The 26625-nt window shown below is 45.3% G+C and overlaps 2 protein-coding genes and 2 long non-coding RNA genes across 4 annotated transcripts; 1 reads left to right on the forward strand and 3 right to left on the reverse strand.

Moving 5' to 3' along the window:
- Window positions 1–3010: 3010 nt before the first annotated feature.
- On the reverse strand, window positions 3011–13141 carry LOC130518110 (SNF-related serine/threonine-protein kinase-like). The gene is made up of 8 exons (XM_057020460.1): window positions 12984–13141; window positions 9976–10296; window positions 9682–9900; window positions 9344–9590; window positions 6795–6936; window positions 6166–6378; window positions 5796–5927; window positions 3011–5401 (listed from the first exon to the last, which is right to left on the reverse strand). The coding sequence occupies exons 2-8, from the start codon at window positions 10096–10098 to the stop codon at window positions 4159–4161; spliced, it is 2319 nt and encodes a 772-aa protein (XP_056876440.1). The 5' UTR covers window positions 10099–10296; window positions 12984–13141; the 3' UTR covers window positions 3011–4158.
- Window positions 12504–13647, forward strand: LOC130518112 (uncharacterized). The gene is made up of 2 exons (XR_008947937.1): window positions 12504–12853; window positions 13006–13647. It is a non-coding gene; the product is annotated as an uncharacterized LOC130518112 (long non-coding RNA).
- Window positions 13648–16261: 2614 nt separating this feature from the next.
- rpl14 (ribosomal protein L14) lies at window positions 16262–18383 on the reverse strand. Its single transcript, XM_057020462.1, has 6 exons — window positions 18274–18383; window positions 17611–17712; window positions 17437–17531; window positions 17202–17301; window positions 16444–16497; window positions 16262–16357 (listed from the first exon to the last, which is right to left on the reverse strand). The coding sequence occupies exons 1-6, from the start codon at window positions 18274–18276 to the stop codon at window positions 16298–16300; spliced, it is 414 nt and encodes a 137-aa protein (XP_056876442.1). The 5' UTR covers window positions 18277–18383; the 3' UTR covers window positions 16262–16297.
- Window positions 18384–19118: 735 nt separating this feature from the next.
- LOC130518370 (uncharacterized) lies at window positions 19119–25302 on the reverse strand. Its single transcript, XR_008948009.1, has 3 exons — window positions 25102–25302; window positions 19693–19790; window positions 19119–19381 (listed from the first exon to the last, which is right to left on the reverse strand). It is a non-coding gene; the product is annotated as an uncharacterized LOC130518370 (long non-coding RNA).
- Between the last annotated feature and the right edge of the window lie 1323 nt (window positions 25303–26625).

Genomic DNA, 26625 nt, shown 5'->3' on the forward strand with positions numbered 1-26625 from the left:
GAAATCTACCTCAGCAGGAAAACTTAATTGCTTTAAAAAAACAAAAACAAACAAACAATGTGCCCCTGTTTCTGAAACTTGACTGATCTGATTCCCAACTAGGCTTTTATTTCTTTAAAAAAAGGATCAAATTTACATGAAGATGCAGCTTACCTGCCGTCCTCTAGGTGGCGGCTCTCCAAGTTTGTGTCTCAGCCAGCCAATGTTTGCCTGATCACACTCCCAGGATTTTCCCAGACTGTCACAGCAAATTAAATGTAGCTAACAAAGCTTCCTGCCTTTCTAGTCCTTGGGTTCACATTGTGTTAGATGGTCCAACACACAGAGACCACTACACACATGGTGGGTGCATAGATACCATTCGGACCTCTGCTGGAGGTCATTTGGCCTGACATTGTTCATGTGTGTGTGGATTTGTCAGCTATTTTGTCTGACAGCCTGTGTTTACATCCAGATTTAATCCCCCGCTGACTGACACATGACATAAAATGTACATGATCGGGAGTAAAAATAACATTCACAGCAACGTCCTCCCACCAGGGATGATCCAAATCTGTCCATCCTGCACCCAACAAACACCACTGGACAGCAGGCCGGTGATGCTATGGATCAAATGAAGAGTTCTGAGCTGCTTTTGTGCACCAGGATTAGTTAATTTGGCATACACAGAGTGTGTGGATGCAATTGGGGTCATGTACACAGTGGTTACACAACAGCGGAGGGCAGAGGTCATCTTTAAGGGGCCAAACCCAGCAGCACGTCTTGTGTTAATAGTTTTTAGGTGCAGAAATAAACCAAACATTTTAAACATGATGGCCAAAATAAATGCTATCAACATGTAATTTAGGTTAAAAAATAAATAAATAAACACAACCAAAGTTAAAAAAAAAAATCTAATTTTGTCACGCAAACTTGATGAGCAAAATTGGGAGAGAAATAGCAGCTAGGGGGCACTGTAGACCCAGACTTTTATACTGTGTATAAACACTGCAGTATTCTGTTAAACTTTATTATATTCATTAGTTTAAAGTTTTAATGTGTACATGTATGGTTGAGCCAATTTTGTTGATGATGTCTTAGCTTTATTATTAATTAAAATTAATTATTGGTGATATCTATGTAGTTTTTGCACCAAACTGGTAAAAAAAATTTAATGAAGTAGGCTAACAAAATGTTTAATACTTGCTCCCTGCTGCTGTCACACAAAATTTCACTTTTTAGGACTCTTTGGTTTATCAATCAACTTATTTTTGGAAACACTGGGGAAAAAAGTGGGGAAACTCAAGAGAAAATCTTTGCTGGGAGATGATTGGTAGATGATCCTTAAGCAGCATGTGCCCCAGTGTGCACATGCACACACACACACACACGCACGATCCATTCACCCCATCAACAAGTCGCCAGCTCATGCTTTGCATGTCACACCAATTTGCATGCTCCAATTGTTTGAGTATTTTTATTCATGTGTAAATGTGTGTCCATAGTGTGTGTGTGTGTGTGTGTGTGCGTCTGTAAACCAGAGGGTCAGACAGGCGGGGTTATGCGTCTGCCCGAAGGCTCATCTGGTGTGATGTGATTTGCCCCAGGCTGACTGATGTGGAACAGTGGCCCAGATGTTGGCGAGATTATTTCCCAGTGTGTGTGTGTGTGCGTGGGTTTTTTTATGTCTGTGGCTGAGTGTGTTTGTGTGTTGAGGGCAGCGCTCAGACCATTCAGAAAAAACAAACACATCATTCATTCTGAGGCTAATCCCCCACAACACAAATAAAAACCTCGCCGTCCGAGCCAACGGAAACAGCAGACACATTCCCTTTGTTTTATTTTTTTTATTTTTTTTATTTTCTAAATAGAATCTCTATCATATACATACAGTACAACATGCTCATGACAGATTTTTATGGCACATCCATATTTTTCGTACATTTTGCAGTTGCTGGTATTGCTGTGAGGTTACGGTAAAGTGACCATTTTGAACCGTAGGTAGATGCGGCAGGTGGGCTGACCTCTGCGGGCTAAATAGGAGGTTGCTACAGCGAAACACGTGCACTGTCAATTATATTCCACTAAAGGGGGGGGGGGGGGGGGGTACATACACATACCAATCTCCTACTGAATCCCCTTTGTGTGTGTGTTTTTTTTTTTTAATCTAGGAAAATGCTACAACAGTGGCGCCTGTGCGGGATGTACGTGGTTTTAGCTGCACCTGAATCCTGATTCCAACCAAAACCTGGAACATCCCACAGCGGTGGAGAATAATGACGTATAAGGGTTAAATATTCCGATTTCTACTATAGTACAACTCTAGTATATATACTACAGGTACGGAGCACTGCTGGGTTATTCACATATGTACAAAAAACTGCTGAGTCATGTGCGTTTATTCCTGCAGAGATAGAAAAATAAACCAGTGATAGACTAGAAAATACTGTGCACCACTATCACACGTAAGTGCTGCCGCCTATTTTCACCCTGTAACGCGTGAAAGAAAACACAGAACGTCTCTCTTTCAGTCAGAATTTTTTTTAAAAAAAGAAAGATAAAAGGATTGTCTCAAAAACTATTTTAAAAATGAGGTTTAAAAAGTGCAACGAAAGATGATATGCACTGTAAGGTGATGCTTGAACTCGCCAGCCTGTCGTTTAGCTTATCGGTGATTTAAGTGAGTGTGTGCAAGTGTGTGTGTGTGTGTGTGTGTGTGTGCGTCTGTAAACCAGAGGGTCAGACAGGCGGGGTTATGCGTCTGCCCGAAGGCTCATCTGGTTTGATGTGATTTGCCCCAGGCTGACTGATGTGGAACAGTGGCCCAGATGTTGGCGAGATTATTTCCCAGTGTGTGTGTGTGTGCGTGGGTTTTTTTTATGTCTGTGGGTGAGTGTGTTTGTGTGTGTTGAGGGCAGCGCTCAGACCATTCAGAAAAAACAAACACATCATTCATTCTGAGGCTAATCCCCCACAACACAAATAAAAACCTCGCCGTCCGAGCCAACAGGGAAACAGCAGACACATTCCCTTTGTTTTATTTTTTTATTTTTTTTATTTTCTAAATAGAATCTCTATCATATACATACAGTACAACATGCTCATGACAGATTTTTATGGCACATCCATATTTTTCGTACATTTTGCAGTTGCTGGTATTGCTGTGAGGTTACGGTAAAGTGACCATTTTGAACCGTAGGTAGATGCGGCAGGTGGGCTGACCTCTGCGGGCTAAATAGGAGGTTGCTACAGCGAAACACGTGCACTGTCAATTATATTCCACTAAAGGGGGGGGGGGGGGGGTACATACACATACCAATCTCCTACTGAATCCCCTTTGTGTGTGTGTTTTTTTTTTTAATCTAGGAAAATGCTACAACAGTGGCGCCTGTGCGGGATGTACGTGGTTTTAGCTGCACCTGAATCCTGATTCCAACCAAAACCTGGAACATCCCACAGCGGTGGAGAATAATGACGTATAAGGGTTAAATATTCCGATTTCTACTATAGTACAACTCTAGTATATATACTACAGGTACGGAGCACTGCTGGGTTATTCACATATGTACAAAAAACTGCTGAGTCATGTGCGTTTATTCCTGCAGAGATAGAAAAATAAACCAGTGATAGACTAGAAAATACTGTGCACCACTATCACACGTAAGTGCTGCCGCCTATTTTCACCCTGTAACGCGTGAAAGAAAACACAGAACGTCTCTCTTTCAGTCAGAATTTTTTTTAAAAAAGAAAGATAAAAGGATTGTCTCAAAAACTATTTTAAAAATGAGGTTTAAAAAGTGCAACGAAAGATGATATGCACTGTAAGGTGATGCTTGAACTCGCCAGCCTGTCGTTTAGCTTATCGGTGATTTAAGTGAGTGTGTGCAAGTGTGTGTGTGTGTGTGAGAGAGTCCAGTAAGACTGCGTCTCATATTTAATCACACCAACAGGTTACAGTGTCCCATTTAATCTCCAGAAAGTGCTTCACGGACTTGGCACGCGGTCTCCATGGAGACGACTCTGCATCTTTGAGAGTGCTAAACTGGCATCGACACGAGTGATAAATATGAATAAATATCATGAGAGCTCACGAGCTGGAGACGAGTGAATGATGGGAGTGTGCAGCAGGGAGGAGGAAGAGGAGGAGGAGGAGGAGGAGGAGGAGGAGGAGGAGGAGGTCTAGATGACCTGGCAGCAGCTGTGAGGGGTGGGGGTACAGAGCAGACCCTCCTTGGGGTTCCGGTGGATGTTGACGGACAGAGTCTTGTCGCTCAGCGGCATCTGCAGAACGCGGTTCTTCAGGTTGCGGTGGTTCTCCCGGGCCAGGTCCAGCTCTCCCAGCCTCAGCGTGCCCGTGCCGGCGCCCTCCAGCAGCGGGTCGGCCAGCGCATCCCCCAGCTGGGGCTGGTGCTGGTACAGGTTTGCCCTGGTCGAGGGGCCGCCCAGGAGAGAGACCTTGTCCAGGCTGCCCGTAGAGCCCCCCACGCACATCCTCCACATGGGACGGTCGTGAGCGTCCCCTGCTACCACAGTCCCGCTGCTGCCGCCCCCTCCACTCCCAGTTAGACTCTGGAATTGGGAGCTCAGACACAGGCTCATCAGCTTTAGACTCTCCACCAGGCCGCTGGCAGCCTTGGCCTTACTCTGGCCTGATCCCGGACTGGCACAGTTAGTGGGACTGCCCTGCGCCGAGCCCCTTTTCTCCCTGTCCCTCCCCCCTGTCTCACCCTCTTGTCCACAGACACTTTCTATAACTGGTTTTCGGTGATTCTTCGTTTCTTCGTCACTGGTCTCCGAGTCCGGTGTTAAAGTAGCGACTGGTCCCGTCACGCCAACAGGTTCAGGTGAGGACACGAGCGTCAATGCCGATGCTGTATTTGAGTTCAGATTGAGGCTAAGGCTGGGTTTGGGCGGGCCCCGGCCCTCCTCGTCCTCATCTTCTCTGTCCTCCTCGTGGATCTGGTTCAGAACGGGAGCACTCAGCCGGGACGTCAGCCGGCTTCCAGAAGACGAAGTCGACGACGAGACGGACGGCGATTTGCAACGAAGCTGCGCCTGAGCTGACAGCACGGACGAGGACAGGCGCTTGTCTTCATCGCCGTCTCCTTCCTCGTCCTCCTCCACGCTAAACAGACTGGGACTCCGAGGTTTGCAAGGGCCGCCGGGGGCCAGACAACCCAGCCTGAGGGGGTTAGGATGTGGCTTGATCAGAGGCCTGGGCCCCCTCTCCTGGTTGGTCGCCGGCATGAAGTTCTCCTGACGTTGACCGAGGTCCAGAAGCGCCGTTTTGGGCCTGGGGCCTTTATGAAGGCTCTCAGCGCTGCGGGCGGGGGACTGTGGGCCTCCTGGGTGGGAGATGGCTGGACCCCCTAAGCCATCACTGACATCCTGGTGGACATCCACTCTAGTGGGCCAGGACTGTCTGTTAAGGGTTCAAAAGAGCTGAGGTCAGAGAAACTGCAGTGTTTACATTTCTACATGTTGAAAATATTGTGTTTTTTCCTCCTTTAAGGAAGTTATGTGATATCAGATACCAGATTCCGGAGGAACTTTGACCCTTGATCTTTCAATAGAAGGGGCTTTGATCATAAAGCCTCCCACTATGTTATGTAACCTTGTATATTCTATATGTTTAAGTCCCAGTATGTGGGAAAATTTGTTTCAGCTCTGTTCTGCCCTGTCTCGACCTTCCACCGCCCTGCTGGTTATCTGCATTCTCTCCATCCATCTGCTGTCAAACTTGTCTTCTGGAAAGAGTCAGCATGAATCCCTCCGGGGGAAGGGGGGGTTCTGTCAGTCTGAAAGCAAGCCTGTACCTGAACTGGGTCTTGCTGGGGCTGGGCGAGCGGGTCTGATGCTGCTCCCTCTCTTGCCTGTCTCTCAGCATCCTCTCCGCCAGCAGGAAGTACGTAGCTGTGATGTGGTTGTACTGGTTCGATTCCAGAGCCCTGAGAAGACGGAGAGAGAGTCAGAGGGGTGAATGAATGCCTGCCCACTCACCACACACCAAATCCCAGCTATGAGTCAGAAAGAAATGATGGGGTGGGGGTTTAATTCGACATGACAACAGTTCTGGACGCGCCGCCAGCTGGTTGTTAATTTAAAAACTGTTAATGACACTCGGTGAAGCTGTGGAATGTTGGGAAATGGCTGCGCATGCTGCCGATTCTCCAAAAGCAGCCGTACTCTGTGATGGCGTCTCTGTCTGCGATGCCGCCCAGCACCATGCGCTGGATGATGGAGCCGTGTTCCTCCTCCGACAGGCTGCGGTGCGACACCAGAGGGGTGGACAGCTTGGTGGCCGGGGAGGGGTCAACGCCTTGCAGCCACTCGTGGCGCTCGATCTCGTCCAGGGTCGCCCTTTTCTTCGGATCTCTCTGCAGCATATGAGCTATTAGGCTGGAGGGAGAGACAGAAGTCCTCTAGATTAAATCTTTGTGTGATTTAATCGCAGAATTATATGAAAATCAGCAGCTTTTATGGGTATAAATAATTTGTCCCAGAAAACAGGAAAAGTGCTCCTGCTGTGGGCCCAACACAGCGAGTGCTTGTGCAAAAACATTCGTAAAGACTGTGTTTTTACAGCCTTGAAGAAATATAAAGCCCTCACCATGTTAAAAATAGAAGGCCGATTTTAAAGGGTGCATTAGCCACACTCAACGCAGCTGTGCGGCGCCGAGCGAAAAGCGGGACAGCGGGGAAACGGCGGAAGTGAGGACACTACCCCTTTATTTTCTACGTACGCGCATAAAATATGCAGCACCTGCAGAGTACCACGTCCATCTGTGAGGCTGCCAGCACGGGCAGATACTCACTCTTTGCATGCGTGGGAGATGTGAGGCGGCACCGTGTATTTACAGTCCATAATCATGGTGAGGGTCTCGCTGTCGTTGGCCTCCTGGAAGGGCGGCTGACCACATACCAGCATAAAGAGAATGACCCCCAGACTCCAGATATCTGCAGACACACAGAGATTCACAGAACTTCAAAGTGGAGCACAAATGTCCTTTTCTGCTCAGTGGGACAGACACAAATAAACGAAGCGCAGACGCCGCCGCAGTTCAAACGAAGCGTGAATCGTGTCCAATAAGAGCCGTTCCCCTGAATACAGAGTGGCTCGGGATGCATCTGTCTAACTGACGATGATGCTTCTTTGGGCTGTTGCCAGCTGCCAGCGTCATGCTCTCGCTCCTCTCTGCACACACACACACACACACACACACACACACAACACACACACACACACACACGCTGGCCTCAGAATGTGGGTTAACGTGTTCATCCCTCAAAGCTTCAAACAAATGCTAATTCCATGGAACAGTTGTCCTGTTCCAATTATTCCTTTAAAAAACTGCAACTTTTTGTTGCTGCAGGCGTGCTTCTGGTCAGCGGGGCGTTCTACTGACACACATTTGGCAGCCGCATACCGACTTCGCCCAACATAAAGTCCAGTTTCTCCGTGGAACCCATTTAGTTTGGGAAGATTATGTAAAGCAAGGTGCTGCAGAAACAGGAGCCCTCTTAAACACTTGTCTTTTGCAACATCAGCTAGTTTATTGCTGCAGCCAGTGATTCTTTTGGTCAATCGTGCCAAGATGAGATCGGCTTCTCACCCCATAAACTCGCGCAATAACGTACTTGAGCTACATTAACATTAATGAGCATCAGCGTGACAAACTAAAATCCTTGAGCTCCCGCTCGTTTTACCATCCTGACTGGTATTTTTTTAAATTTACCATTTTGCTGCCCCCCCAGACAGAAACACTGATGTTTCTCTTTGCTTATTCTGCACAAAAACCAGGCTCCTTAATATTTATTTAGAATGTTCATTTTAATCTGGCAAAGAGAAAAGCTTCCAGTTCTTATGTGGGCGGAGGCTGTGAAGCCAAGTCTCATCCTCTAACGGAGGGAGGAAAACGCTGCTGCAGTCGCCACCACCCTTCCTACCCCCTAGCCAAGGTATCTTAGCAACCACGACCCTGCTTCCCTCACTGCTTGCGTCAGCGGTGAAACTTCCTTCCTCGATAACTTTATTTACAAACCAGATGGCTGCCACATCAGTGCATCACAGAGTGCACGTCAGCACGCATCCTTTCATCGCCATGACGGTTTTGGATCAACCCCGGGACAGAATGGGTCTGCTTCCACATCCCGTCCAGCTGGAGATAATAAATATTATTTGTGTCCTTCCATCTCCCTGCTGCAGTTGTTGGGACTACTAGCGTGTTGTTTTCTGACATGGGGCACAGCTTGTGACCGTTGGAATGGAATCAAAAATCTATATTTAAATTCCCATTTGGTGGAGACAAAATAATGTGGTGTGTGTGTGTGTGGGGGGGGCACTGTACAGCATCAGAAGAATGAAGAAAAGGAGGAGGCGGACATCTCATAACACCTATCTATAATCTGCTTCTCAAGGAATGTTGTTAAAGGTATGCCAGGTATGTAATTGATAAACGGCCCTTAAATTCCATGGGGTTTCTCCTGGACACAAATGTTTGTGTCCATTTACATCTGAAGCTTAGCTCATTCTTTGGAAGATGAATAAGACCTAAATAGCAGCAAACACACTCGATAACGGCGCCACGCTGGCTTTTTCTCTTCCAAGTCCCTTTCCAACACACTGTCCCCACCTGACAGGACACCCTTGTTATCTCTGCGGTGACCCGGGTGCACGGCCAGCCTGGCCGCCCTGTCCGTCAGCGGCGCCCCTCCCCGGCCAGCTTACCTTGAAATACTGACGGTCAGGACAGCTGACTGCCGTTTAGCCGCGTAATGACCGTGCTGTTCCGAACGGACACCGACGCGATATTTCAGAGCACCTGTCTGGCAGATAAAGACGCTGACAAGGACGAGACAGCCGGCGCACGTCCGTCCTCCACCGCTCCTCCCAAACCTACCCGTCTGTTTCTCTTCTTCCCCATCATCTCTTTAATTGAATATCTAATTGAATACGAATGGCTTCCACTGCTGATGGAACCAGGCTGGGAAACCAATTTCAGTCCGATCAGATAGCGGCTTTTATCAAACGCCGGCACGGCCGCCATTGTCGCATGACCACAGCCAACACCTGAACCCCTGAAAAGGTCCAGATAAACCTGGATTACGGTGACGCCTCACATTCTCCGGATTAAGTACTAATTTCCTGCTAACAGCCAGTCAGTTCTTTATTGTGCACATTATCAGAAGGCGGTATCGGCAGATAATGAGGATTCATTTGGACGTATCGCTCAGCGAGACTGACGTTGGCGAGAGGACAGCCCGTCCCATTCCCATCTGCTGGGAACAATGGACTGTGGACCCAGGCCGTCACATTCCGGTGAAAGTTTAAAGCAGTAGATCATTTTACCCATGAAGGACTCACCAACAGCGGGGGCATCGTACTCGTCACCCAGAAGGATTTCCGGAGCAGAGTACGCCAGCGAGCCACAGGACGTGTTGAGGGTCTTCCCCGGCTGAAAGCGGTTGCTGAAGCCGAAGTCGGTCAGCTTGACCACGCCTTGTTTCTCGAAGAACACCACGTTCTCCGGCTTCAGGTCCCTGTGGACCACGTGCAGTCGGTGGCAGTAGGAAATGGCGTGGACAATTTGGGCGAAGTAGCACTTGGCGACCTTGAACAAGGACAGAAACGGCAACAGTCGTGACGTCATGAACTTCTCTCTCTCCTTCCTTTTTCCTCCTCCGTCCACGCATCCCGCTCACCTCCTCGCTGAGGCCGCCATCGTGCTTCATGATGCAGTCGTACATATCTCCCCCGTCTCCCAGCTCCAGGATGAGGTAGAGCTTGGTGGCCGTGTCGATGACTTCGTACAGGCGCACCACATTGGGGTGCTGCACCATCTTCATGCACCGCACTTCCTGGAAGAGGTGTCCTCTCGCCATCGGGTCCAGCTTGGTCTTATCGATCACCTTCACTGCGACCTTGTGATCAGCACGGTCAGTTATTACATATTATTAATGACATGAAAACAGACTTAAACGTTTCCGGTTTTTTACCTTTTCCCCTGTGAAGACGTGCCGGGCTAGTTTGACCACAGCAAAGTGTCCGCGGCCCAGCGTCTTGTCCAGGTCGTACAGCCCAGCTATCTTCCCATCGTGATGGCGTTTGAGCCCCGCCATGGCTGCTGGTGGAAACCGCCCCCTGACTCCTGCTGTTCTCTCTAATCCTCCATCTCCCGCTGAGGTCAGTCGAGGTTAGGCTAGATCTGTAGTCCGGGCGTCTCTAGATGTCTTCAGAGGGTTCCTGCTGCATGGCAACGGACGACAATCCCGGAGTTTTGATCTGTCGCACTCAAGCCGGCACCGTCTCTACTGGACCTGAGATGAAAACGGGAGAGCAAAAATCCAAATTCACCCGCGTGTGTGGACAGTGAAGCACGTGGATGAGACAGAGGAGGAAAATCAAATGAGGAGGACGGTTAATGGGAGGTTTTACTATCAATCCAATCATTTCAATCTGGACGGCAGTGACAGCAGATCAATTATTAACAGAAACACACATTATGCTACATACATCTTAACGTCAGATGAAACCATTTAGGAACGATTTACACAAACCACCTTAATCAACCGACTCCATTTTATTTTATAGTTGTGTGAAACGTTTAAAGTGCTCGATCCCTGCTCGTCTTTGACCCTGACGCACGTGTTGTCACACCAGCCTGTTGCTTCACAGGCCTAATTATGAAACACAGCTTCCAGGTAAAGGTCGGTATTTATCTTCCAGGAATCTACCTGCATTCCGATAAAACACACACACACACAGGGCGTGGAAAGAACATTCCAGGGAGCTGATTCCCACGAAGGTGTGCCCCACTCACCTGAATCTAAAGGAGCAATAAAAATAGAGCATAAAAGACATGTCTAGGAAACACCTGATGTCAGAAACAGACACAAGAAGCTCGGAATGGCTCCAACAGAGTTTTGCATTTTTTAAAAAGCCCAGAAGGTTTTTTCGTGTGATCCCAGATGTGAATGAGAGTGAGTCATTTTCCTCAAAATAGCCGGCTGACATCTGCATCTGTCTCCGCTCGGCCTCGCTGCCTCGTGCACACAACTAATCCCCGAACAATACAGACAGTGCGTAAGTGCAATCAAACACCCCCACCAATGCGAGCACAAACACACAGAGCTCGGGCACGCCAGGACAGGAGAGGTTACATGGGAACAGAGACTGTAGCCCATCAAAACGCCATCTTTCAGCCCTGTCAACACCCTAGTGTGTGTGTGTGTGTGTGCATCCATCTGACAGATGGGAGAAAGCATCAGAAAAACAGCTAGCCCGTTTGCTTATCTGACAGTGTCAACAGAAATGTCCCAGTCATGCATGCATCCAGGCCGGTTGTGTAATTGCTGAGGGTGCTGACACAGCATTGATTTAATCGGTGGTCGAGTGCATTTTGGTCAAGGACCTGTAACAAAAGGTCTAAAGGATTAAAGCCCCACCGTCTGAAGCCCAGTGACGCTGAGATTTCCCTTCCACGGGGCGGGATGAGGGACGGTACGAGGGACGGTAAGATCAATGACTATGACCACATCCCTTGATCCTCAACTATACCTTTGAGATATTAGCCTATGAATGTTAGCAACCTTAGCAACTGGGTTATCCCTGAACCTGTAACTTTGGAGCTACCTATCTCAACTCTCAATAAAAAACCCAGTTGGACGCTATCACACCATCCTCCCGCAGCACTCTTGAGTCTCTGACCGGAATCATAGTTCATAACCTACCGCCTCTCCAGCAACCCTCGAGTCCCCCTCTCAAATAAAAGGTATGAAAAGTTTTATGGTGATCGATAAAATCTGGTTCCTGAAACATTAGAACAACAAGCTAGATCAATATTGACTATTATCAAATGCTTACAGATAAGTGCTGTATGCAAATATAGTTGTTTAATGTGCTTCACGCATTAAAAGATGATTTCTAGCTACATATTGAGTGGATACATGCAAATGTATGAACACTACAACTAAGTCAATTATGTGTTCCAATATTTTGAAATGTCCTAAACAATATTCTAAATATATTCTACAGATATTGAATTGCAATATATATGGTAGTGTGTATATATATGTGTGTGTGTGTGTGTGTGTGTGTGTGTGTGTGTGTGTGTGTGTGTGCTTAAATAAATCTTTATTGACTAAAGCTCATTAACTGCATTGATTTTGTTGATGGAGTCAGATATTAAAATGAAAAATTGAAGCGGGCCCCGCTCCATGTACTAAAAAGTTGCTCTGCTATCTTCCTACAGCAGCTTTTAAACGATTACCTTTAAGGTATTAAAGCCTAATTTAAACCCCAACCCTGACAACCAACCTCTGGACTGGTAATACCTGCAGGGGCAGTTGTTGGAAAATGTCTTGTCCAACACTTTTGAAGAGGAAGGAGGTTGAGGACAACACTTAAGGCACACTTTGTTCCTTTAATGATTTTAGGCAGTACAAATTCATCAATAATCATTAAACTTAAAATTTATTCAATTCTGACCAGCACTGTGGCTCATATATACAAATATATATATGCATATGCGTGTGTGTGTGTGTGTGTGTGTGCAATAACAATAAAGTTCAATCGAATCGAATCTAACAGGGAATTACTGTTATCAGGGTGATGATGGAGCGTGTTTATTTAAATTTACCACCACATTTAGGCTATCCAAGCATTCTTCTGCATCCAGGTGGGACCTCTGCAGCCTGGCTGCATCCCCGGGATCATGTCAGTGCGGAGCAGCCTGCGTCAGCAGCCCGCAGAGGCTGCGGCGGCGGCGGCGGCGGCGGCGGCGGCGGGGGGATGATCCCGGGGACTGACATGATCCCGGGGATGCAGCCAGCAGGCGTGCAGACAGGCTGCAGAGGTCCCACCTGCTCAGCGGAGGTGTGCCACATTCACATTCACACGCAAACGAAACAAAAACAGACGCGCTTCGAGGACGGGACGAAGAAGCTAAACCGACACACGCTTCCACACGGGCCCGCAGCCGTGTGGTGTTGAGAGTCCTACTTACCACACTTTTGGTCCCTTTAAAGGCGGCGGAACGCGCGGCGGCGAGGCGACAGCGGCGGGTGTTTAAGCGGGACCGAAGAGCCTCCGCCGGGGGCCAGGTCGACACTTGACACCGGCAGACAGCGAACCGACGACCGGTTAATCCAGAGGGTGATGAAGTGTGTCACACTGTCAAGTCTACCTCCCCCTTTCTCTCCCTCCCCTCCGTCAATGCGTCACACGCGCAGGTAGCAGCACACTTCCGGAAAGCATGCTTACAAAATAAAAGCGTGAGCTAGCGGCTGGGGATATCAGTCGTGTTAGCGACAGACCTACCTGAATATTATAATCAACCCTAAATTCATAAATGATATGTGTAAGAAAGCCTCACCTCACCTCGCTGGGATTCCCCCACGCGGAGGCCAAAGGCCACGACCATGTTAGATTAGATTAGATTACTTTCAACCTTATTATTATTGCGCATGTACGGGAAGCCAAGCATACTTATCCTACATTTAACCACTGTACACAGCTACATATAGCTACGATATATGGGTCTACGACTGTCTCATGTACGCGCCTGTATGTTATCAACTATCAACAACTATAGGTTCACCATCTCTGTTACGTGTAATGTTGAGGCTTCCTCACCGAGTTTAACTCGGAATAAAATATATAAAAACCCAGTTTGACGGTATTGGCACCCTTGATTCTCTGACCGGAATCATAGTCCATAACCTACCGCCTCTCCAGCAACCCTCAAGTCCAACTCTTATATAAAATGATATGTATAACCGCAATCACAATATATTATCTGAGTGCTGGAGGAGTACAGTCTGCGTTAATTTGCTAAAATCACGATCAAATTCAATTTTTTAAAATGACCTCTGATCTTAAGACATAAAATTACTGCTGCTGCCTGTCAAACTGGGCATTTTGATGAGATTGGGTTTCTTAATTTCATGAACGTAGAAAAAACCTTGATACTAAATTATATTTATAGTATCACCTTTCAGCTCTGTTTAAACTCTTTGACAGGGGACCAGGTTTTGAACTGAAGGGTTCTTGGTTCAAGCCCTGGTGCGGACAAGATGATGAACTGGCGACTTACTGAGCAGTAGAGTCGTGCTCTTGAACAGATATGTTGCCTATATATTCGAACTTTGATGCCAAATGGTCTCATAAATACACATTTGCGGGTATGTAACTGCGATGAGTTTTAAAGATGAACACCATTAAGTCCCATGTTTTATTTAAAAAGAAAGGAATACGGGTAGTAGATTGCTTTTATTCTGAAGGCGAGTTTCCAGTTTCCGCGTGCCGTAGGAGTCATCCGTGACGTCAGAAGAACGCGCTTAAAAAAAGGCATGTTTATCAAATAAATAAAAGATGTTTTCTGGGCGGCCATCGATCGCCTTTCAAGGCAAATAGATTTCTTTCTTGGAACCCTTTCAATTCGAACAGATTTAGCCCCGGGCGGTTAAACGAGTAATCACTGATCACTTGTGCAAATGTACCGAGTGCGGCGGGTGAATGAGTCCGCTGATGGGCGACTGTTCCCGCTGTGGTGGTGGGCGGTGTGTTCCCAGTATTGACTGTACACATGGAGGTTGCCATGGCACATACGCGCTCTGTCCTGGGGCAGCAGGCGATGTCCTGTGTTATGTAACTGCTCTCCTTGTTTATCAATGACACTAATCTCTTAGCCACAAGTGGATTAACTTAAGATCAGGCTTCCTCAATTAGCATTCCTGAATTAAAGGACAACTAAGAGCCTAGTCTGGTATGTTCATGTCACAATTCCATCATATATTTTTTTTTACATTAATCCAACTCCACATGGTAAATTTCCCACGGCCAGCATTGAGAAATGCTTTTTATCTCCAGTAACACAAGTACAAACATTTTAGGACTCTATGAATACAGGGAGTGCAGAATTCTTAGGCAAGTTGTAATTTAATAATTAATTTTATTATTGAACAACAACCATGTTCTTAATGAACCCAAAAGACTCATTAATATCAAAGCTAAATACTTGTGGGAGTTGGAGTGGGGCTTTTTTAGTTTTAGCTATTTTAGGAGGATATCTGTGTGCAGGTGACTATTACTTTGTGCATAATTTTTAGGCAACTTAACAAAAAACAAATATACACACATTTCATTTATTATTTATTTTCACCAGGGAAACCAATATAACAGCTCAACATTCACAAATATACATTTCTGACATTCAAAAACAAATCAGTGACCAATATAGCCACCTTTCTTTGCAAGGACACTCAAAAGCCTGCATGGATTCTGTCAGTGTTTTGATCTGTTCCCGATCAACATTGCGTGCAGCAGCAACCAAAGCCTCCCAGACACTGTTCAGAGGTGGACTGCTTTCCCTCCTTGTAAATCTCACATTTCATGAGGGACCACAGGTTCTCTGTGGGGTTCAGATCAGGTGAACAAGGAGGCCATGTCATTAGTTTTTCTTCTTTTAGGCCCTTTCTTGCCAGCCAGGCTGTGGAGTACTTGGATGCGTGTGATGGAGCATTGTCCTGCATGAAAATCTTTTTCTTGAAGGATGTGGACTTCTTCCTGTACCACTGCTTAAAGGTGTCTTCCAGAAACTGGCAGTAGGACTGGGAGTTGAGCTTGTTTCCATCCTCAACCCGAAAAGGTCCCACAAGCTCATCTTTGATGATACCAGCCCATACCAGTACCCCAGTACCCCACCTCCACCTTGCTGGCGTCTGAGTCGGACTGGAGCTCTCTGCCCTTTGCCGATCCAGCCACGGGCCCATCAAGACTCCCTCTCATTTCATCAGTCCATAAAACCTTAGAAAAATCAGTAAGAGTGCTGCATTCCTCTACAAGATATCTCACTATTTTTGGCTTTTTGGAGCCTGTCAAGTCCCTCTTCTGACCCATTTTGCCAAAGGAAAGGAAGTTGCCTAATAATTATGCACACCTGATATAGGGTGTTGTCATTAGACCACACCCCTTCTCATTAGAGATGCACATCACCTGATATGCTTAATTGGTAGTGGGCTTTCAAGCCTATACAGCTTGGAGTAAGACAACATGCATGAAGAGGATGATGTGGTCAAAATACTCATTTGCCTAATAATTCTGCACCCCCTGTATTAACCATAGGATCACTAAAGGGAACAGGAGGTTAATTGTAATGATTACCATTTAACATGCTGGCTGCAGGAAAATAAACTCTAGAAAGACACTTATGTCAATAAATTAAAAATTGCTCTACCGCACTTTTTTCCCCAAACAAAAAAAGCCCAGACAAGGACACAGGTGAACAATTGAACAAGAGATTTATTTTCTGATAATTGTTCACTTCTTTGCCGCCTCCTTCTGCAGCTTCTTCACCTCATGCTTGATGATCTTGTTCCTCTGCAGAGAAGGAAAAAATACACCATTTGTTACCCTGGAGTTAAATTTTATCAGCTGCTGCTCGTGGAAAGACGGGAGACACTTACCATCCTCTTGGCCTTCATCGCCTTGTAGCGATCAAAGTCACTCATTTTCGCCCTCTGAAAATGTAGCAAAATTTTGCCTTTATAAGTAAGAGATATTTCACTTCTTAACACTTTGTGAGAAATAACGAATGCAGCCGTAGATAATCATGTCCCAATTATTTCAAAGCTCAGACAACAATGTCTTCAATTCTCAATCCAAACCATGACACTTTTCCCTCAAACCTACATGAGTTAATTAGGCCCAGCAGGATAGAAACAGCACAGCTGCCCTCTAGTGAGCATGAATGTAGCTGCAGCCGATAGATCTCCAGTCACAATTAAGCATCTAAAACCGAGTTCACCTCACTGAACTTTAATAACTCTGCAAATGATTGGATGAAGGATGAAGGTGTTTGCATCAATGTCCAATTGATCGTTAACATCAAACCTTTGTGATACAGATATAATGGAGTATGTCTTGTTCATTACAAACACTAGCGCAGCAACAAAGCCAACCAGCACAAGTCAGTCTGTAATTGTTTTATTTTTAGCAAGGAAAGCAGAATTAAGATCATCCCTTAAGCCATTGGTTACTTTACTGTGGACTAATCTGTTAAAGCAGTCTACTTTATTCAGGGGCAGCTTGTGTATCAGTATGTTCTGTACAATTACGTCAGCACAGATCAGGAATTAACACAAGGTAAAACTCAGCAAAATCTATACATCCTTTCACACTCCACACTTTCACAAGCCTGTTCGGCGACAAAGTCATTGTTTACCTTCTGTCTGGCCTCGATCTTCTTGGCCCAACTGCTTTGTGCCCACTTCTGATTGACTTCAGCCTTCTCCCAGGCCCTCCTCACATACTTCTGGCGTGCACTGTGAAACAATCAGACGCTATAAACTTTCCAGATTCAAAAATGTAAACGTACAAAGAATTACAGAGCTGGACCTTGTGACAGAAGCCAGACTGTTGCATTTAATTTTAATAATATTGTGTCAACCAATTTTCACCTGTGAGGGACTTTGATGACGTAGTCTGTGAGCTGCATGCACTTAAATGGCATGGCCTGTCTCCTCACATCTGTGCATGGGCCGTCAACAAGAGCCTGGAGGACAGCAAGGAGCACTCGTTTAAAGTCGACGGTGAAGGTAAGACCAAGTGCCAAAGGTCCACAGACGACTTACTCGATTTTGGTCGATGACATCTACAATGGCCACCAGCTTGCCAGCATGGGGTCCAAAAGATATGTAGGCAACGCGACCGATCTCGACGAAGCGTTTGAACACCTGAAAAATATTTAAAATTGCCTTTAAGAATCACAGCAACCAACACTTAAAGAGCCAAGAATGCGACTAAATACCGAATGCTTATTATATTATATAAAACAAAACACTCATTGGTTTTAAGATTGAATCTGCCAGTAATAATAATGTTTGAACGACTGATCAGCAACACCTGATGACTATAACGGCTAGCTAATCAGCTAGCTCTTGACAGATTCTACATTGGTAACGCATACAGGACGACACTGAACTGTGCATGTGTCATTTAAATGGGAGAAAACGAATTAAACCCCGAACACGAGACGTCGTTGAGGAGGTAAAACGCCGTTGATGGGTTGACTCGACTGTCGGCCCTCACACCGTCACACCACGTTGTACCGTGGGTAACTGCCGACATCTTGCAGAGACATTAATGTGTAAAATACGAACATGGGCCTTGTAAGCAAAAGCCCGATACAGTCTCGGTCATGTTACTAAAAGACGTGGCGAGAGATATGAGAGGAAAAACTGCATATAGGACGGGGAATTCGAACTAAAATACTGAAACAGTCATGGCGAACTCACCATGATGGCAGTCCGGGAGCAGAAAGGACGTTACAGCTTCCGGCTGGGGCACATACAGCTTCCGCTTCCACAGTACACATGCGCAGAATATACCGTGATATGATCGTTCAAATTTACGATTACGTTTAAATTTCGTTAATATAAATTTGTCATTAAAGCAAATATATTTCACAAAGTAAAAAAAATGCGTCGCAGTCTGACGTTGCTTTAAAACAAGTTCTAAAATAGCGCATCAGGAACGTTCACCTGAGTAAGTCACGCCAACTAATGGGGAAACACGTAAACGCAACACAAGAGCGCGGCGCGACCAATCACGGAGACAAACACCGTTTTGTGTCAGGCCAATTATATGACTCTTAAAATCAACTGGATAAGGTGGGAACATCTCTGGATCATCTCTGGATCATCATTGCTGTGCCCTGCCTCAGCAACTGGGAGGAGCATGTGCCAAGGGGGGGATGACCGACTATCCAACCAGGGAGAATTTCAAACTTTCCTTTGGTGCCAAGTGTTCGGACTTTTGCCACTAGGTGACAGCACTGACCCAGTCACTGGGCCTCTGCAGCTCAGTTGTGTCAATCATCAGTTGCTGCAACCAGAACACTGCAGGATCTGTCAACTCCTCTTCGTACCATTTCATTGTAGAAAAGCTGGAAGTAATAGCAGAAAACTTCCCATCTTCTTAAGGAATAGAAGGAAATAAACAGAAAAAGAAACAAGGGGTGATTTGATTAAACCACAATGGGTGTTTATGGCGCCTTTCTTTTATCTAATACTCTGTTTTTAATTGAAAAAACACAAACAGTTCTGTCAGGGTCATTAGTCACCTGTTTGTTGCTGTCATTCATGAATCAGGAGCCCTGAGAGCCAAAACGAATGTTGATCTTCGGGTATCTTCAGGTGAAGGAAATGAGATTTATTTCCAGCCGCTGCGTCACTCTTTGTTCTGGTTCCTTCCTCCAAAAACATGTTTGTTTTCAGAGCCAATGGCTACCGATGGTGGGAAATCCTGTCCTAAGTAAAAATGACGTCCAAAGGATGGAATGACACATTTTTCTCTAAACCTTTGCAGCCTTAATCTGTGTTTAAACAGACGATTGTGTACAACCTACAGGAAGAAAAGAGACGGGAAGGTGATGCATCTGCGGGATTTTTTAATGCAGCACGCACACACACACACACACACACACACACACACACGGTTGCAGTCTTGCAATATTCGAACTCCAGTTTCCGAGTCTTACATGCCTGAAAAATCTGAGTCACGCTCGTTTGACAAATCATCTCTGATCTCACGCTGACTCGGGTTTAAACGTATCGTCATGTGTTTGTGGGAAAAACGAGAATCCAAATCACATCGACTTGGAGAGCTCGCATTTGGTTAGCTGGTTTAGAAAATGAATTAAGGGTGGAAAATACCTGCTGGAGGAGAGACGCAGGGTCAATATGTCGCAAGGTTGAAGAGGGCTATAATGAGCAGGGCCTTTGGAGGGCAGAGACCTTTGGAAGGGCAGGTGCTGAAAGTTAAAAAGGGGCACAAGGATCAAGACTATTAAATTCTAGTGAATACATGACTTACTGCACAACCAGCTAAATTATAGAAACCCATTTTCATGTATGTATTTGCATTACCATGCACACATTTAATTTCTTTTTCAGAAATAACAGACTCACGTTTGTGCTATGCTGCTGATCCAGAATCTGTCCTTAATTATTGATTCCTATATGTTTAAATTCCATTTTTGTAATCATACATTAAGCGCACAGCAGAAAGATTATTTCATGTCTATATCATGCAAATTTTAAATTGAACAGATTCAATAAACATTTTCAGGACTCATACCAACAGTATATTAGATTAAATTACATTTTACTTACATTTTCATATTTCTAGTGTTAAATTCTTAAGTTTATATGACTTTACTGTTACAAACATAAACTTGTGTGAGCTGGTGTGAAAACAATATTTGTCATATTTGAAATATACATCTTTTCTAATCCTGTTCTGGATGTGGCGGCTCTTACTTTGTCTCTTGTGTTGTGTATTTAAGACAGTCACCAATTTCCCATTCATCATTTTATTTCTGTTAAAACAGACCACGGTTAAACTCCTGCAACTGTACTCGTCCAGTATTTACTTAAGCAAATGAAGCAAAAAAATTATGCTCATGTTGTCTGTTAGCCACATGCACAACTTTCACATGAGGTTAGCTTGCAAACACAGACAGAATTAGTGCAATTAGTGGACCACAGACTCCCAAATGGACACCCAATGGATTCATATCAAATAAAGGTATACAATGAAAATAAATTACAATTAAGGTAATATAAGGATAAATGAAATAACATTGGAAAAGATGATGGGAGAACAATGTTAAATAATGGAGGGCAGGAACAACGGAAGGCGAGTGGAATCATTAACCCTGTTACATGAATACATTTTCTTAACTAGAGTGCATTTATTGCAATATTTTGCTGAATATGCATTATGTGTTTTACTGTTAGTATAGACCTTTAATATGATTAAATTTACCTTTTTGAGTAGCCTGCAGACAGTGAGGAGTGAGGAGCGTTGATTAACATGGGATTAAACATTCAGATGACTTTCCCTATCAACCACAATCAATCAAATCTATATGATTAATATCTGCTGTATCAGCCTCTGGAAATACCTGCTGGACAACAAACTGTGAAAGACCTCCCCGACTCCTCTCTTTCCTGTCATTGTCTTCTGACCCGGGCTGTTGAGCCTTTGCAATTCCTCCTGACTAATGGAGACATTTTGATGACTTTATATGATTTCTCACATTTTCCTGCCACTCATGTTTAATTTCCTGTTCCTTTTTACAGGGGTGGATCTGGGATTGTTGCTTAGCCCAAGGGGAGGAAAAAAGTATGCACAAAGATTTTGCTTTTTTTGTTGTTGTGATACATAAAATGTACCAAATTAAGAAGTGAAAGTCTCTGCTAGAAGGATCCAGAGACATGTTTTGTAGCCGCTGAAAGAAAATAAAATGCATGAGTGGCAATAGGTTTAATATTAAAATAAAAGATTGTCTTACAGTGCAGGTAATCCTGATTAACATCTCATATACTTGAAATTTAAAAAAAAGATAAATAACAGTAAAAATAATCGTGTGCATAGATTTAGGCACTATAAATATTACTTTTAGTGGGGTGGGCTATAAACTTCTGTGCAGCCTACATATTTATTTTGTCGGCATCTGAACGTTTACTCTGCACATTTTCCACGTGTTTAGTGCAGATATCAGAGCCGGACCCATTTATTCACTCGATTTTATCCTATTTACCCTCTCGTTTGATTTTTAACCATGGAGCCGGTTAACGCCCGTTTCTCCACTTTCATTGCATGTTTGCTGACATGAAGGTGGATGGCAGAGCAACACTTTAATCCGTCAGCCACTTGTTGCTGACAAATCTGCTGGAAAATATGAATATTATTCAGCAACAGGACACATTGTTGGTGGGTCGCAGTGCTGAGAAAAACGCTCTTATATTTAGCGCGCTAAGCCAAACGGGGGCGCACTTCTTCTTCGGAGGGTGAGGGCAGCTCGCTTTCCCGCCGCTGCTGCCTCTCTGTTGGACTCCGGTACTGCAGGCTGGCTGCGTCAGCGAAGGTGAATATAAACTGCGTTGTTGTTGTTGTTTGGGCCCTACAGTAGGGGCCCTACTGGAAAAGATTCATGGCTTCAGCCTAGGTAGCCACCCCCCCATCATCCTCTTCTCTTCGCTCTTCTTTCCTTAGTTGGTTATGCTAGTATCTAATGGGCACTACTGCTCCAGCAAGGTACTTATTTCACTTTGTCAGTTGCCTTTTGTTGCATCAATGACAATACTGCTGGAAATCCCACTTAACCGGCATTTGAAGAGGAATAAAGGATAAGGAATAAAGGACTGGAAGCTCATCAGACTTTGTGGTGGTGTCTCAACTGCAAAGGAGAGCAAGTGATGGTGAACAACAGTCACCATGTGACTAACGCAGTCCAGGTAATTTTATTTAGCTAAATCATTATTTGTTAATGTAGTTAATTGTATACCAGAGCCTCCACACACACACACACACACACATGCACGCACGCACGCACACACGCATGCACGCACACACGCACACACACACACACACACACAAATAAAGAAATAAATAAATTGTGTAAGGGGCCAGGCCCTCAAGCACCTCCCTGCATGCAGGTGATAATCAGGAAATCTAGTAAATTAGCACGCTAAGAAACTAAGCAAGAACTACATAATATGGCAAATCAAAAAAACAACAAAAACCCCCCAAAACTTCAGCGTCGCCGATCTGTGTCCTGACCTTTTTACGCAACAGGCACACACATCGGAGTGCTGGCCCCCGGCGACGCTGTCATCTCCTGGAGTAGTAAAACAATGGGAGTGAAGGGTGAGAGATAACAGAACACCCCCCTGCTGTGATAATAACACAGCACAATGGCTATATTAAGGCCTGACTCTGACTAAATTGGCATGTGTGTGTGTGTGTGTGCGTGTGTGTGTATTTGTGTGTTCGATGCAACTGAGGTATTTGCCATCCAATGGGGGGATTTTCAGTTTTCCAGTCTGCCTGTTTATCCTCAGATTCGATGAAGAGTGATTCAGGCGATATCGTGGCCTCCGCTGTTGGACACATGTTCTAAATCTGACCTTTTGTTGAGGGACACTAGCCTTTCCCCTACATTTGCAGCTTGACGCGCGGCACTCATTAAACCTGCAGCAGAGGCTGCAACCAGTGAGCTTTTACCTCCAATAAAAGCCTGCCAGGCCTGGGCAGCAGAGTAACGACTGTTCCCTGGATTTTCTCCTTCAGGTTCATGCCAACTGATGCCTTTACAGGCACTCCTCCAAGCTACGTACACAGATACAACCTGAGAGTAAACCTACCTATATGATACAGCTATCTCTCTTCAACTTAAGTAAACAGCAGAGGCGATAACCTCGAACTTGTCCGAGCTTCGCTGATGGCGTTTATCAAATCAAAGATCCTGGCCGTCTCCCAAAAGAAACAGAACTGGGAACACTCTGCTGCAATCAATGGCAAGAAAACATGTGCTGAGACACGGGAGAGGGCTGCGCTCACGAGGCGTGTGACATCAGCCAGTTATGCTTCACGCTTCAGCTCATTTTGGTTTGATTTCATTGTTTGATGTCGTCCCCACTAGCTAAAAAGAACTCTTTAAAGCTCTGAAGAACTCCACACAAGCTAACGGGCAGAAAAAGCTAACATTGTGACTTAATGAGAAACTGCATCAGAATAGCCCTAAAGGTCACAATTACATAAGTTAGCTCGTCCACTCCAGCGATCTGAAGGTTTGAAAGATAATGCCATCATTCTTATAGCGTGAACTATAGTTATGAGCCACATGCCATAGATTGAAGCAAATGCCAGCTAAGCTGTTATCGCAGTTGTGGAGATTTGTTGCTTAACTGCTGCAGATATGCAGTTCCTAATCCTGTTCCCCTGCTCAAGTGCACAAAAGTGAGCCGCCGTAGCGTAAAAGTCAGCTCTTCTCAACTCCAGGCGTCAACATGCACATTTTTGGACACGTTCGCTAGCACCGTATTGTGCACGTTGCTGTTCCGTTTGGCTTCCTTTTTTCAGTCTTGGAATTCTGGACAGATGCATCAGCATTTTGACCACCGGTTCCAAAGATACTGGATGTTCAGATGGAGCCCTGTGAGCCACATCCTACCACACACACACACATATACACGCACACACTCCTCTACCCCTTTGAAAAAAATATCTGGCTTAACATTTGAAAGCGAACATTTTGGACCGTGTCGGCAGGGTTAAGAACTGGTCGTCCAGTCCCAGTTGGCTAGGACACACTCCAGTTTTTATGTTGCGTCATGTTCTCCAGATTTGGTCCCATTTGACCTTTCCCCGCCACCTTAATAGGAAAATCCTTCTGAGATCAGTCTCAATCTTTGGCTCTAATGCTATGGTTGCCTCGTGAGATGCTGTTTGTTCCAAAAACCCTCAAAGTGGAGGAGAAAAACCTCATTTAATATTTGACCATTTGATATATGCAAAAGCATTTTTCCAGGTTAGCTGGCATTCATTTGTTTCTCTCAGTTGCTGGCCAACACACACACACACACACACACACACACACACACACACACACACACACACACACACACACACACACACACACAGTCATTGTTTCAATTATTAACCTTTGAAAATTACATCTCTCAATCCTCCTCTTTACACAGCTGGTCTTAGTTTTTGATTCCTCAGACACAAACTCAATGTGGTTTCGATGCTGGTGGTGCAGCTATTAATACCCAGTAAGCCTTTGGCAGCAGAAGTCTAATTCCTGCCACAGCTAACATTTGGGGCAGCCATCGAATATCTCCTGGAACTGGGAGCCTGCTGATGTCTACCACTATAGCAGCTATCTGCTAAGCCAGACAGCAAGCTGTTTCCCACCGAAGCACAACTCATTAATATCTGCCAGACTTGGCAAACATCTGCCACAGCTAGTTGATACCTGCCCCAGCTGGTTATGATCTGCCACAGCTGATTAACATTTGCTTTAGTTTGATAATATCTTCCCCAGCTGTCTAATATCTGGCTCAGACATTCGTGTCTGCCAGAGCTTACTGACTCCTACACCAGCTAACTTTTACCAATATTAACTACCATGTGCCAGACGTCACTTCTGTCTGCCACAGCACGCTGATATCTGCAACAGCTTATTAAAATTTGACTTGGCAAATTGCAACAATTGTAAAATCTGCCAACGATTGCAAAGATATACCTAAAACACCACTTCAACCTCTTACATTTGTTGCTTTTCCACGCTGCAATGCTCGCTAGCATCGCTGCTCATTAGCCCGCCTTTGATGAAACTCCCCGCAGCTTTTCACAGCACATTTCAAGTGATTGATTAAATTCCTCAGATGATTATCGCTCAAGTCTTCACGCAGAAGAAACGACTCGCAGGTGCAGAGAGCCGTTCCTCGAGCTTTTGAGAGGGGAGTTGCCTTCCCCTCTTTCTCGGGACTCCATTCCTGTTGTGCAGCTGAGCCAAACCCAGATGGACGGATGGCCTTCCACACCGATCCAACTCAAATATCTGCCTGGCAACGGCCCCGGGGCCTTCTCACTAAGACAAAACTCAGACCTGCTAAAAGGATTCCTCTGTTCTGAAAAGCTGCTGCTTGCTAATAAAACTGCTCATTTTGAGTTTTCGACTTCCTGCGAAGGAAGATGGCGCTAAAATAGCTTGGATGCACTGGGCTGCTGCTGGAGCTTTACCTCCTTTCTTAAGGTGGGACTTTTGACATAAACCAGACTGGAACGCTGAAGTGGAATGATGTTAAAGGACTGTCTGGTTGGAGAAGCCGTGGCAACATAATGGCGAAGAGCCTAGCAACTACAGAGGGGGATCCGCTTCAGTATTTACATAAATATCTTACTTATAACTAAATTATTGCTATTTAATGGTTATTTTATGCCAGGAAAGCATTTCGACCAGAAGTTTTTGAGCAGCCAGGTAGCTCATTTCTATTGTTTAGAACGGAAACAGCTAATTGAAGAGTAATTTGAGTTTGGGTATTTAAGTAATTCATATTTAAGTAAGTCGATTGTCATGCTGAACTGTACTTGTGGAGTTCTGATTCTTGTTGTGCTATTTGCAGTTGCGCTACGGCAACCAGGCAGTGCTAAATTTGCGGCTTCAACCACAAGGCTCTGCACGTGCACCCAGAACAGTAAAGCAAACACTCGTGCGAGCACCACCAGCATCCACTTTGCGTCATCGAGGAATTCAAAATAATGTGGTTGAAAGAAAAAACAGACGCGTTTCCATCTTCGTCCGTCTTCTCGGGAAATCGAACTCCAGCACCCGAAACAACGTCAGGTCCGGATTGAAAATGAGACGGTGACGGTGTTTTCGGGTCAGAGGCCCGAGTTGGTACGACTGCAGAGGCTCCGCGGCGCTGATGTACCAGGCAGCCAAAGAAAAGAATGTTCTGTTATTAGTGGAAAAGCTCCTGTTATGCGGATTAATCTACAGCTTCGACTTTGATCTCCTGACTCACTGTAAGCGACTTTGCAGGGGGAGTAGAGGAGTTTTGGCCACCACACACACACACACACACACACACACACACACACACCACACACACACACACACACACACACACACACAAGGCAAAGAAAATAGTACCTAAAACAAGTCACATAATCTCAGCAAGAGTCTCTCAAAATTCCCCACCGTTTGTTTAAGGAACAAAACCGTCCGAGCGTTCATGGACTTCGGACATTTTTATGTCGGGCGTTTAGCGTAAATTCCGTAACAAGCT

The sequence above is a fragment of the Takifugu flavidus genome, chromosome 21, assembly GCF_003711565.1.
Source record: "Takifugu flavidus isolate HTHZ2018 chromosome 21, ASM371156v2, whole genome shotgun sequence".
Taxonomy (NCBI): Eukaryota; Metazoa; Chordata; class Actinopteri; order Tetraodontiformes; family Tetraodontidae; genus Takifugu; species Takifugu flavidus.